A 13,959-nucleotide genomic window follows, 5' to 3' on the forward strand; every position below is an offset into this window, starting at 1 on the left:
TAATACAACTTAAGGTCATGGTGATTCCCCCCAGAAGTTCTTTTATTGTTGAGGACAGGTTTTGCTATCCTGGGTTTCCAAATGAAATTGGAAATTGCTCTTCCTCATGCTATGAAAAATTAAGTAGGAATTTTGATGGAGATTGCATTGAGTCTGTAGATTGCTTTCTGCAAGATGGTCCTTTTTACTATATCAATCCTGCCAATCCATGAGCATAGGAGATCTCGCCATCTTCTGAGATCTTCAATTTTCTTCTTCAGAGAATTGAAGTTCTTTCCATACAGATCTTTCACTTGCTTGGTTAGAGTCACACCAAGATATTTTATATTATTCGTGAGTATTGTGAAGGGTGTCACTTTCCTAATTTATTTTTCAGTCTGTTTATCCTTTGATTAGAGGAAGGCTACTGATTTGTTTGTGTTAATTTTATACTCAGCTTTTTTGATGAAGTTGTTTATCAACTGCAGGAGTTCTCCAGTAGAATTTTTAGGGTCACTTAACTATGCTATCATACCACCAGCAAATAGTGATATTTTGACTTCTTCCTTTCTGATTTGCATACCTCTGACCTCCTCTTGGTGTCTGATTGCTCTGGCTAGGACTTCAAGTACTATATTGAATATGTAACCAGAGAGTGGGTAGCCTTGTCTAGTCCCTGAGTTTAGTGGAATTGTTTCAAGTTTCTCTCCATTTAGTTTGATGTTGGCTACTGGTTTGCTGTATATTGCTTTTACTGTGTTTAAGTATGGGCCTTGAATTCCTGATCTTTGCAAGACTTTTACCATGGAGGGGTGTTGAATTTTGTCAAATGCTTTCTCAGCATGTTTATATAGTGGATTGGATTGATAGAGAGTAAAGCTTTGGAAGGAATCATTACAGCCTAAAGCATCAGTTTGCTTTATTGTTGGAGAGACAGAACTGACATCTCAAGGTGTCACCTGAAAACAAATAAATAATTAAGACGAACGAAAGAGAAAAAACAAAACAAAAGCCCAAATCAGGGTGGGGTTCTCAATGCATGGCATAGACTGTCAGAGTGCTCCCAACTGTCATTATCAATCTAAATTCATTGTTCAAATAAATAATGGGCTTTACATGACATTTTAAACACATACATCATCAACTCCTGGTGGTCTCCTTCTTGAAAATTTTCTCCCCTTTTCCTGTCTTGTCATGTATATTTAATAAAAGTGGAGTCTACAAGGAATTTTGTGATGTTTGTTTTCTTTGTTATTATCTGATCTTGCTCCCCTCTCTCCATTTCCACTAAGTCATTTTTTTCCTCTCCAGACTCACCTTTTCTCTAGTGTTTCAAACATACACAATCATGTACAGTCACACACTTACACACTCACTTGCACACAAGCTCACACACACTCACACATTCACAGTCACACACGCTTACATGCACACATACACATACACCCACCCCTCACACATAGCTGGATTCTATGCGATCAAAAACAGATGACATCTTGCTGAGTCTGTCTTATTTTATTTCCTTCTTTTCACTGATAAATTAATCTCTCTCTCTCTCTCTCTCTCTCTCTCTCTCCATATATATATATATATATATATATTTCTGTGTGTATCTATATCATATCTAGAGAATTCTCTCCATATCTATATATCTATATGTATCTACACACACACACACACACACACACACACACACACACACACATATATATATATATATATAATTATTTCCTATCTTGGCTCTTGTGAATAGCATTGGAAATAATCAGGCATGTTTATGTACTTTTGCAATGTGCTTAATGAGAGTCCTTTTAGTGTTTGTTCAGGAATGTCATAGCTAGATTATGTAATTTTGAGAGTAATTTGAACAGTGGCTGCATGGATTCACACAGTTCCTCTAAGTGTATGTGTGCCATATATATATATATATATATATATATATATATATATATATATATATATATATATGTGTGTGTGTGTGTGTGTGTGTGTGTGTGTGTGTGTGTGTGTGTGTGTGTGTGTGTGTGATATGTGGAGGAAGACACACATGCCATAGCACACTTGTTGAGGGTTGAGGTTAGAGTATGACACACATGCCATAGCACATTTGTTGAGGTCAGAGTATGTAAAGAGAATATGTTGTGTAATGTATGGATCCATCACCTGTCCTGTGGCCTATGGCTCATCAGAAAATGGAGATAGGACATCTGGGAAGCAAAACAGATTGTGGGATAGAGCCAGGCACAGGGAGATTGAAGGTAAGGTGTAGTCAAGTGGATACATGATACCTGATCACAGGAACTCAGCCACATGGTAGAATGAAGGTTAAAATAAATAGATTATCTTTAGTTATGACTTAGTGAGAGGAGAATCTAGTCAAATGATCAAGGCATTTGTAAATACATTTTAAGTCTGAGTGTTATTTCTGGAAGCATGAGGCTAGAAGGACGAACTGGACCCTAACTTCAACAAAATGATGCCTAATGTAGGGCACTTAGAATCCAAGCTTACATCCTTAAAAGGCCCATAGAAAAAGCAGAGAGTAATCAGCCTAGCCAGATAAGAGATCTAGTCTCTTTAAAAAGGAAAAGAAAAGAAAAGAAGAAGAAAGAAAGGAAGGAAGAAGGGAGGGAAGGAGGGAAGGAAGGAAGGAAGGTAGGAGGAAGGGATGGATGGAGGGAGAGAGGGAGGGAGGGAGAGAAGGAAGGGAGGTAGGAGGATGGGAGGGAGGGAGAGAAGGAGGAAGCAAAGGAAGGAAGGAAGCAAACATACCAAAGCTAATACTTCCCAGAACAGCACAAAACTAGCGGCCGGAAGGAGATTTAGTAATAAGGATCAAGAACCAACAGAGATTTAGTACAGAAGACAACTTTTTAAAGAAGTCCCTACTAAAAGAGCTGTATTCTGCCTTGGGAAGTGAACCGAACTGCTCTCCTTAAAAAAAAAAAAAAAAAAAAAAAAAAAAAAAAAAAAAAAGGTCTGCCTAAGGTGGGGGTGGAAGGGTGCCAAGATAGCCTACTAGTCCTGACCAAAAGGGCTCCTCCTGGTCAGCCATGTGCTGTCCTAAGAACCCAACACTTTTAACCCTACAATTTCCCAAAATGGGTGAGGAATTGGGATTGGGTAAGGTAACGCTGAGTTACAGGTGAAGGGTAGAAACCCACTTCTCTGTGAGCTGAAGAAGTATGGCCGAGCTGCTGATACCAGGGGAGCAGAGCTAAACTCAAAGAACAGAGCTCCTAATCAAGTAAAGTCGTTTAAAAATCCTACTTCCATGAGAAAAAAGGAGCTAAGCATGAAACATCATAGTGAGATGTAAATACACTGAACTTGATAATTTTTAAAGAAATAAAACACACAAAGATGAAAAACACCATAAAAAATTTGGACTCTATGTAATACTATTGCAAACAGTACAAGGGAAATGGAAAATCCAGAGGAAATTGAAACATGGCCTTTTAATAGTTATTATAATATTAAGTTTCATTTTCCTAGAAACCACTTCAGTTTGTTATGTCTTTTTGAGAAAGAGATCTTAAGGAAAAAAAGCATGAGACTTAGAGGAAACATTGCTAAAATTAATTAATCAAAATAAAGATATTTAAATGTTGAGGTACAAAATAAAGAAAACATATGGAAACAAAATAGAAAAACAGATACAGAAATTAATAAAGCAGGATAAATAAAATAGTAAGATAAGAGAAATAAAAAGGGAACAAGAAAATTTTATAATTAAGAATCAGGGAAATACCAAGTTAGTAGAGATACAAGAAAAGGAAAACTGCAGGCCTTATAAGGTTAAACAAAGAATTAGAGAAGATTATAAATAAAAGTGAGAAAAGCAAAATGAGGCTAACGTCTACTGGACCATCAAATCATGAAAATCAGAAAACCAGAGGTTGTTACAAACCAGAGGTTGTTACAAACCTAGCCTTAGCTTATCCAGTTACTATACAACAAATGTCAGCAGACAGTGGCCACCCTCAGGAAGAATTTAGATGGCTTCCAATAGAAAGGCTGAATTGAAATAATTATAAAGATGCAAGTTTAATAGAAAAAATAATCCCTAAAGACTTTAAGACAAACTGTCAAATGTTTTAATTGTGACAAAAAGGTCATTTAAAAAAATTATAGGCAAGGCATTCTTAGAAGTAATGTTTTGGTTTCTTTCTAAAGAAAATCCAAACAGAAGGCCCAGCTTTCTGGAACATGTGTAAGGTGTGGTAAAGCCTGCACTAAACTAATGAATGCAGATCAACAGGGACAAACAAGGTAACCTCTCGTGAAGAAATGCCCTAAGAGGCCTTAATATCAAATTTGCAGAACAACACTGCTCAATAATAAAGTCTTACAAAGGACAACTTTTAATTGGGCTGGCTTATAGGTTCAGAGTTTCAATCCATCATCATCAAGGTGGGAGTTCTACATCTTCATCTGAAGGCTACTAGTGGAAGAGTGGCTTCCAGGCAGCCAGGATGAGGGTCTTAAAGCCCACACCCACAGTGCCAAAGCGATTCCAACATGTTCACACCTTCTAATAGTGTTATTTCCTGGGCTGAGCATTACAAACCATCACAACATATTTTTGACAAACTTTAGAGATTGTCGTCAAGTACTGTGATCAGCTCCTTTCCCATCTTCCTCTCTCCTTTCCTTCAAGATTTCATAATCAGTGGCATAATGTGTTTCAGGCATTATATCAAACAGTGAGGGTTTGATTGCAAGACACAAAATGTCATGGCCCATGGAGCTTCCTTGTTGGGGAGTAGGGAGAGAGATGTCAACATCCTTTCCACATAGCATTGCAAGTATGATAAAAGACATGAGACAGAGGCACGCATGTACCCATCCTTATGCAATACACAGAAGCTTATTCACATTTCTGTACTATAATCCTACCAATAAGCAACATTTGTACAGAGAGAGCAGTAAAAACATTCCAGATATATTATATCATAAATATGTCAAATGTGACTAGAAGGGGAGGTTAAGTCATAATTTGAGCTAAATCATAAAAGTAAACTTGTTACCTCCTAACACAGCAAATAGGACTTGGCCTAGTCTAGAGGGCTTATGGGTATGTGAGAAGATTGGTTCCTTTTCTTTTCTAAAATTAATCTCAATGGGACAGTTAACTGATGATACTTCTATTTGAAAAGAGAAAGAACAGGTACCTTCCTCAATATAGATAATGGCTAGAGAAGAAACATATAACTGTATGTCACCTACTCTCAGAAGTCACTAAGCATGCACATAAAATCTGATTGCCCCTGATAGAAAGGAGTGTGGAGCAATCTTTGTTGAAATTCAAATACAAGAGTTGAGATAGAAAGTGGCATAAGGAGAACTTCAGTTTCTAAGCCAAGAGAATCAGCTAGTAACTACAGGAAGGAGACGAGGGTAGGCTGGAAGAGAGGAAGAGCTTCATAACACAAGATTTAAGTTAAAAGTTATCTTTGACCTCTAGATGATATATCAAAGAGACTTTTGCTAACTGTGTCCTGGATGTTCATAGAGGAACATTCGGAATAGACCCAAGTAAAATTATGCTAATATTAAACATGAATCCTATCATATGACCTCAGGAACCTTTAGGATACTGCATAGTAACCAATAAACAAATAAGCATCTGAATTACCTTTCTCCAATTTCTTCTGTTATATTGTCAATTTCATATTTAAGCCTCTTGTTTTCTTCTAACGTCTCTACATACACTGTTGAGATATTGTTGAAGTCTTTTGTAATATTAGAAAGCTCAATGTCCCACGTGTTTTTCTTGATAAAAAGAATACAAGAGCTACATTTAAATCCTTGGGAATTGAAAATTAATTTTTTGTTAATAAAATTAGTTTTAAACACTCAACTTAATAATTAAGTACAGGATTTAGTGCTCTTCTGGGAGAAGGGAGCATCCCACTTACTGCGGAGTAATAATTATTAAGTGCCTCTGTGTACTCCTGTTCATATTTCCTTTGGATCCAGCAATATTGATCAAACTGTCTTTTCAAATCCTCTATCTAGAAGAAGCACAGAAAATGACTAAGTTGAGATTTCCTTTATTTTGACAAGTAAGAAAGGAATAGCATTTTATTTTATATAGTTTCCTTAGTGAACAATGACAGTATAAAATAATACCACATGCTTCTCTCATTTTGAAATCTGATATAAGATTCTGATAAAATACAGCAAATCAGATATAAATCAAATCCAGGGTTTCGAATATTCAGATGAATAATGACAAAATAGAATTGCTTTAGTTACAGGATGGGAAAACACCAGAAAAATTTGAATCATATTTCATTACATTGACAAGCAAAAGGAGAAAAATAATATACATCCATACTTTATAAAATAACCGTTTAATAAATCTGCTGTTTAGTTCTATGGTTTGACATTTTTCCCATAGGTTTGAAACCAGAAAATAAAACTTAAATTTAAGTAATAGAGAAGACATTCTAATAATTTTGTTCAATGTTGAATTCACAAACTTGTAAGTAAGCACTGAAGAAATGGTTCTAGCAGATGACCCAAGTTCAGTTTCTACCACCTACATCTGATGGCTCACAACCACTTGTAATCCCTACTCTCGAGGATCTTACATTCTCTTCTGTCTTCCACAGATATCTGTTCACATGAGGCATGCATACCCCCAAGATATACACATAATTAAAAAAAATCTTAAAAATAAACCTGAACGCCAGCCAAGAAAACAGGGAGAATACCCCAGATCTTCATGTACTCCTCTCCTGTTCCTCTCAACATAAGGCCACAGACTGATCCCCAACTCTGTAGCAGACCATCTGCTGTGCATTCCCATCTCTAAGTCAAGTAGATCACACAGATCTACCTTTCAAACTTTCTTCTCTCCTAATTAAACTCTTCATCCTAGACTCTTACACCAGAAAGCATCCCCTGGAAACCTGCCAGCCAAACCTGACAGAGAAACTACTAGTTTTGCAAAGCAGTTAGATTCGTCCAAACCCAATCCCCCAGTTTAAGCCCCAGTTATGTAGTACACTACCCATTGTGGCCTCTTCTTACTCTCTGCCGCCATTCCTGAGGAACTAAACTGAACCAAGGAACGTGTATAGCACCCTGTGTTCTTCCCTCCTGTGGAATCCCGCATCACCACCACCCAGATCATCCCTATTTCTAAATGTCTATTCCTAATGTTTAGAAACATATTTTATCTGAAACTCACAATGGCTACAACTACCAAGTTCTCAGAAGAATTCCCTACCAGAAAACACATAGTCATCACAATATCCTAAGAGCCAGAGAGAACAACAGAAATCAAGGAAGGAGGCACCCATTCAACAAAGACAGGAAGAGATATCATCACCTGGAATTCCAAACCAAGATGCCTATATATCCATATAAAAACACAATAACAGCAAAGATAAAATAACTGAACCATAGCCTGTAACCCAGCGGCAGTAGTAGCAGCAGTAGCACCACCACCACTACCACTACAGCAACAACAATAACAATAACAGTAATAACTATAACAAAAAAACCAAACAACCTAGGAATAACAAATAAGTCTTGCTGACATTTCTCAACATCACTGACTGTGAGTCTCCAATAAAGAGATATAGACTAGAGACACTGGCCAGACCTGAAGGGACCCAGTCAACAGTTCTCTGCACCCAAATCCCGTGGAAGGGTGACTTAAAAATTCAGAGGGGCAGAAACGCCAGGGAAGCCAGAAGAGACTACACTCTGCCCACATTTCTGACTCCAGAGGAAAATACCTAATGTCATCTGGGACACCGGTGCACAGGGCCCTGGGAAAAGGCAGCACAGGCCCTCCTGGTTGCTGCCCTCATGGAGAGCTCAAAAGCAGCCCCCCACAAGAAACTTGAGCCACAGGACCACAGGTAAGACCAACTTTTCTGCTCCAAGCGACCTGCCTGGTGGACTCAGGACACAGGCCCACAGGAACAGCTGAAGACCAGTAGACAGGAAAGACTACACATCTGAAAGCAGAACACTCTGTTCCCATAACTGCCTGAAAGAAAACAGGAAAACAGGTCTACAGCACTCCTGACACACAGGACTATAGGACGGTCTGGCCATGGTCAGAAATAGCAGAACAAGGTAAAACCAGAGACAACATGATGGTGAGAGGCAAGCACAGGAACCCAAGCAACAGAAACCAAGACTACATGGCATCATTGGAGCCCAATTGTCCCACCAAAGGAAAAAATGAATATCCAAACAAACCAGAAAAGCAAGAGCTAGATTTAAAATCACATTTGATCATGATGATGGAGGACTTCAAGAAAGACATAAAGAACTCACTTAGAGAAACGGAAGAAAACATAAATAAACAAGTAGAAGCCTATAGAGAGGAATCACAAAAATCCCTGAAAGAATTCCAGGAAAACACAGTCAAAGAGGTGAAGGAATTAAAAATGGAAATAGAAGCAATAAAGAAAGGACACAGGGAAACAACCCTGGATATAGAAAACCAAAGGAAGAGACAAGGAGCTGTAGATACAAGCATCACCAACAGAATACAAGAGATGGAAGAGAGAATCTCAGGAGCAGAAGATTCCATATATATCATTGACACAACTGTCAAAGATAATGTAAAACAAAAAAGCTACTTGTCCAAAACATACAGAAAATCCAGGATTCAATGAGAAGTTCAAACCTAAGGATAATAGGTATAGAAGGGAGTAAAGACTCCCAGCTTAAAGGACCAGTAAATATCTTCAACAATTCAGAGAAGAAAACTTCCCTAACCTAAAGAAAGAGATGCCCATGAACATACAAGACGCCTACAGAACTCCAAATAGATTGGACAAGAAAAGAATCTCCTCCCCTCACATAATAGTCAAAACATCAAATGCACAAAACAAAGAAAGAATATTAAAAGCACTAAGGGAAAAAGATCAAGTAACATATAAAGGCAGACCTATAAGAATTACACCAGACTTCTCACCAGAGACTATGAAAGCCATAAGATCCTGGACATATATCATACAGACCCTAAGAGAACACAAATGCCAGCCCAGGGTACTGTATCCAGCAAAACTCTCAACTAACATAGATGGAGAAACCAAGATATTCCATGACAAAACCAAATTACACAATATCTTTCTCCAAATCCAGTGCTACAAAGGATAATAAATGGTAAAGCCCAACATAAGGAGGCAAGCTACACCCTAGAAAAAGCAAGAAACTAATCGTCTTGGCAACAAAACAAAGAGAAGAAAAGCACACAAACATAATCTCACATCCAAATATGAACATAACAGGAAGCAATAATCACTACTCCTTAATATCTCTCAACATCAATGGTCTCAACTCCCCAATAAAAAGACATAGATTAACAAACTGGATAGGCAACGAGGACCCTGCATTCTGCTGTCTACTAGAAACACACCTGAGAGACAAAGACAGACACTACCTCAGAGTGAAAGGCTGGAAAACAACTTTCTAAGCAGATGGTCTGAAGAAGGAGGCTGAAGTAGTCATTCTATTATCAAATAAAATCAATTTTTCAACTAAAAGTCATCAAAAAAGATAAGGAAGGACACTTCAAATTCACCAAAGGAAAAATCCACCAAGATGAACTCTCAATCCTAGATATCTATGCTCCAAATAAAAGGGCACCTACATACATAAAAGAAACCTTACTAAAGCTCAAAGTACACATTGCACCTCACACAATAATAGTAAGAGATTTCAAAACCCCACTCTCATCAATGGACAGATCATGGAAACAGAAATAAAACAGAGACATAGACAGACTAAGAGAAGTCATGAACCAAATGGACTTAACAGATATTTATAGAACATTCTATCTTAAAACAAAAGGATATACCTTCTTCTCACCACCTCATGGTACTTTCTCCAAAATTGACCATAAAATCAGTCATAAAACAGGCCTCAACAGATACAGAAATGTAGAAATAATCCCATGTGTCCTATCAGACCATCATGGGCTCAAGCTGGTCTTCAATAACAATAAGGGAAGAACGCCCACATATGAACAATGCTCTACTCAATGATCACCTGGTCAAGGAGGAAATAAAGAAAGAAATTAAAGACTTCTTAGAATTTAATGAAAATGAAGGTACAACCTACCCAAACTTATGGGACACAATGAAAGCTATGCTAAAAGGACAACTCATAGCTCTGAGTGCCTGCAGAAGGAAAGAGGAGAGAACATATACAGCAGCTTGACAGCATACCCAAAAACTCAAGAACAAAAAGAAGCAAATATACCCAGGAAGAGTAGAAGGCAGGAAATAGTCAAACTCAGAGCTGAAATCAACCAAGTAGAAACAAAAAGGATCACACAAAGAATCAACAGAACCGAAAGTTGTTTCTTTGAGAAAATCAACAAGATAGATAAACCCTTAGCCAGATTAACCAGAGGACACAGAGAGTGTGTCCAAATTAACAAAACCAGAAATGAAAAGGGAGACATAACTACTGAATCAGAGGAAATTCAAAAAATCATCAGATCCTACTACAAAAGCCTATATTCAACAAAACTTGAAAATCTGCTGGAAATGGACAATTCTAGACAGATTCCAGGTACTGAAGTTAAATCTGGAACAGATAAACAATTAAAACAATACCATAACTCCTAAAGAAATAGAAGCAGTCATTAAAGGCCTCCTAACCAAAAAGAGCCCAGGTCCAGACGGGTTCAGTGCAGAATTCTACCAGACCTCATACCAATTCTATCCAAACTATTCCACAAACTGAAACAGATGGAGCACTATGAAACTCCTTCTCTGAAGCCACAATTACTCTTATACCTAAACGCTACAAAGACCCAACAAAGAAAGAGAACTTCAGACCAATTTCCCTTATGAATATCGACGCAAAAATACTCAATAAAATTCTGGCAAACCGAATCCAAGAGCACATCAAAGCAATCATCCACCATGATCAAGTAGGCTTCATCGCAGGCATGCAGGGATGGTTCAATATATGGAAAACCATCAACGTGATCCATTATATAAACAAACTGAAAGAACAAAACCACATGATCATTTCATTAGATGCCGAGAAAGCATTTGACAAAATTCAACACCGCTTCATGATAAAAGTCCTGGAAAGAATACGAATTCAAGGCCCATACCTAAACATAGTAAAAGCCATGTACAGCAAACCAGTAGCTAACATTAAACTAAATGGAGAGAAACTTGAAGCAATCCCACTAAAATCAGGGACTAGACAAGGCTGCCCACTCTCTCCCTACTTATTCAATATAGTTCTTGAAGTTCTAGCCAGAGCAATCAGACAACAAAGAAAGATCAAAGTCAAAATATCACTATTTGCAGATGATATGATAGTATTTTTAAGTGGTCTCAAAAGTTCCACCAGAGAACTACTAAACCTGATGAACATCTTCAGCAAAGTGGCTGGGTATAAAATTAACTCAAATAAATCAATAGCCTTCCTCTACACAAAAGAGAAACAAGACGAGAAAGAAATTAGGGAAACGACACCCTTCATAATAGTCCCAAATAATATAAAATACCTCGGTGTGACTTTAACCAAGCAAGTAAAAGATCTGTACAATAGGAACTTCAAGACTCTGAAGAAAGAAATTGAAGAAGACCTCAGAAGATGGAAAGATCTCCCATGCTCATGGATTGGCAGGATTAATATAGTAAAAATGGCCATTTTACCAAAAGCGATCTACAGATTCAATGCAATTCCCATCAAAATACCAATCCAATTCTTCAAAGAGTTAGACAGAACAATTTGCAAATTCATCTGGAATAACAAAAAACCCAGGATAGCTAAAAGTATCCTCAACAATAACAGGACTTCTGGGAGAACCACTATCCCTGAACTCAAGCAGTATTACAGAGCAATAGTGATAAAAACTGCATGGTATTGGTACAGAGACAGACAGACCAGTGGAATAGAATTGAAGGCCCAGAAATGAACCCACACACCTATGGTCACTTGATTTTTGAAAAAGGAGCCAAAAACATCCAATGTAAAAAAGAAAGCATTTTCAGCAAATGGTGCTTGTTCAACTGGAGGTCAGCATGCAGAAGAATGCAGATCGATCCATGCTTATCACCCTGTACAAAGCTTCAGTCCAAGTGGATCAAGGACCTCCACATCAAACCAGATACACCCAAATTAATAGAAGAAAAAGTGGGGAAGCATCTCGAACACATGGGCAGTGGAGAAAATTTCCTGAACAAAATACCAATGGCTTATGCTCTAAGATCAAGAATCGACCAATGGGATCTTATAAAACTCCAAAGCTTCTGTAAGGCAAAGGAAACTGTTGTTAGGATAAAATGACAACCAACAGATTGGGAAAAGATCTTTACCAATCCTACAACTGATAGAGGGCTTATATCCAAAATATAGAAAGAAATCAAGAAGTTAAACCTCAGGGAGACAAATAACCCTATTAAAAATGGGGTTCAGAGCTAAACAAAGAATTTGCAGCTGAGGAATGCTGAACGGCTGAGAAACACCTAAAGAAATGTTCAACATCTTTAGTCATAAGGGAAATGCAAATCAAAACAACCCTGAGATTTCACCTCACACCAGTGAGAATGGCTAAGATCAAAAACTCAGGTGACAGCAGATGCTGTCGAGGATGCGGAGAAAGAGGAACATCCCTCCATTGTTGGTGGGGTTGCAGACTGGTACAACCATTCTGGGAATCAGTCTGGAGGTTCCTCAGAAAATTGGAGATTGAACTATTGAGGACCCAGCTCTACCTGTCTCGGGCATATACCCAAAAGATGCCCCAACATATAAAAAAGACACATGCTCCACTATGTTCATAGCAACCTTATTTATAATAGCCAGAAGCTGGAAAGAACCCAGATGTCCTTCAACAGAGGAATGGATACAGAAAATGTGGTACATCTACACAATGGAATATTATTCAGCTATGAAAACAATGACTTTATGAAATTCATAGGCAAATGGATGGAACTGGAAATATCATCCTGAGTGAGGTAACCCAATCACAGAAAAGCACACATGGTATGCACTCATTGATGTGACTATTAGCCCAAATGCTTGAATTATCTGGATGCACAGAACACATGAAACTCAAGAAGGATGGCCAAAATGGGAATGCTTCACTCCTTCTTTAAAAGGGGAACAAGAATAGCCTTGGGAGAGAATAGGGAGGCAAAGTTCAGAACAGAGGCAAAAGAAACACCCATTCGGAGCCTGCCCCACATGTGGCCCATAGATAGATAGCCACCCAATTAGATAAGATGGATGAAGCAAAGAAGTGCAAGCCGACAGGAACCGGATATAGATCTCTCCTGAGAGACACAGCCAGAATACAGCAAATACATAGGCGAATGCCATCATTAAACCACTGAACTGAGAACGGGATCCCCGTTGAAGGAATCTTAGAAAGGACGGAAAGAGCTTGAAGGGTCTTAAGACCCCATATGAACAACAATGCCAACCAACCAGAGCTTCCAGGGACTAAGCCACTACCCAAAGACTATACATGGACTGACCCTGGACTCCAACTGCATACATAGCAATGAATAGCCTAGTAAGAACACCAGTGGAAGGGGAAGCCCTTGGTCCTGCCAAGACTGAACCCCCAGTGAAAGTGATTGTTGGGGTGAGGGCTGCAATGGGGGGAGGATGGGGAGGGGAACACCAAGAGAGGGGAGGGGGAGGGGTTAGGGGGATGTTGGCCCAGAAACCGGGAAAAGGAATAACAATCGAAATGTAAATAAGAAATACTCGAGTTAATAAAGAAAAAAAAAAGAAATACTCAAGTTAATAAAGATGGAAAAGGAAAAGAGAAAAAATAGAGTCTTGTGTTGAGAAAAATGAAGAGATGTAGATTAATGGAATGAATCTTAAAATAGGATTCATCCTTCAGCTGCATGCAAAAACCATATCCTAACATCAACAATTGATATTACTGCAGAATGTAAGGATAAAAGAAGATATTCCAAGGAGCAAGCTGATGTAATCATTTTATTATCTAACAAAAAG

The 13,959-nt window shown here is 38.2% G+C and overlaps 1 protein-coding gene across 2 annotated transcripts in view; it reads right to left on the reverse strand.

Annotated features, from left to right (window-relative positions):
- Ccdc178 (coiled-coil domain containing 178) overlaps window positions 1-13,959 on the reverse strand; it is a 401,819-nt gene that overhangs the window by 255,607 nt on the left and 132,253 nt on the right. For both annotated transcript variants that reach the window (XM_087593662.1, XM_087593663.1), the window contains exons 13-14: window positions 5,901-5,996; window positions 5,618-5,754 (exon numbers count right to left, since the gene is read on the reverse strand). In XM_087593662.1, the coding sequence (XP_087449788.1) occupies window positions 5,618-5,754; window positions 5,901-5,996 (233 nt within the window). The remainder of the gene's footprint in view (window positions 1-5,617; window positions 5,755-5,900; window positions 5,997-13,959) is intronic.

Source organism: Rattus norvegicus, chromosome 18 (assembly GCF_021556685.1).
Source record: "Rattus norvegicus strain SHRSP/BbbUtx chromosome 18, alternate assembly SHRSP_T2T, whole genome shotgun sequence".
NCBI lineage: Eukaryota > Metazoa > Chordata > Mammalia > Rodentia > Muridae > Rattus > Rattus norvegicus.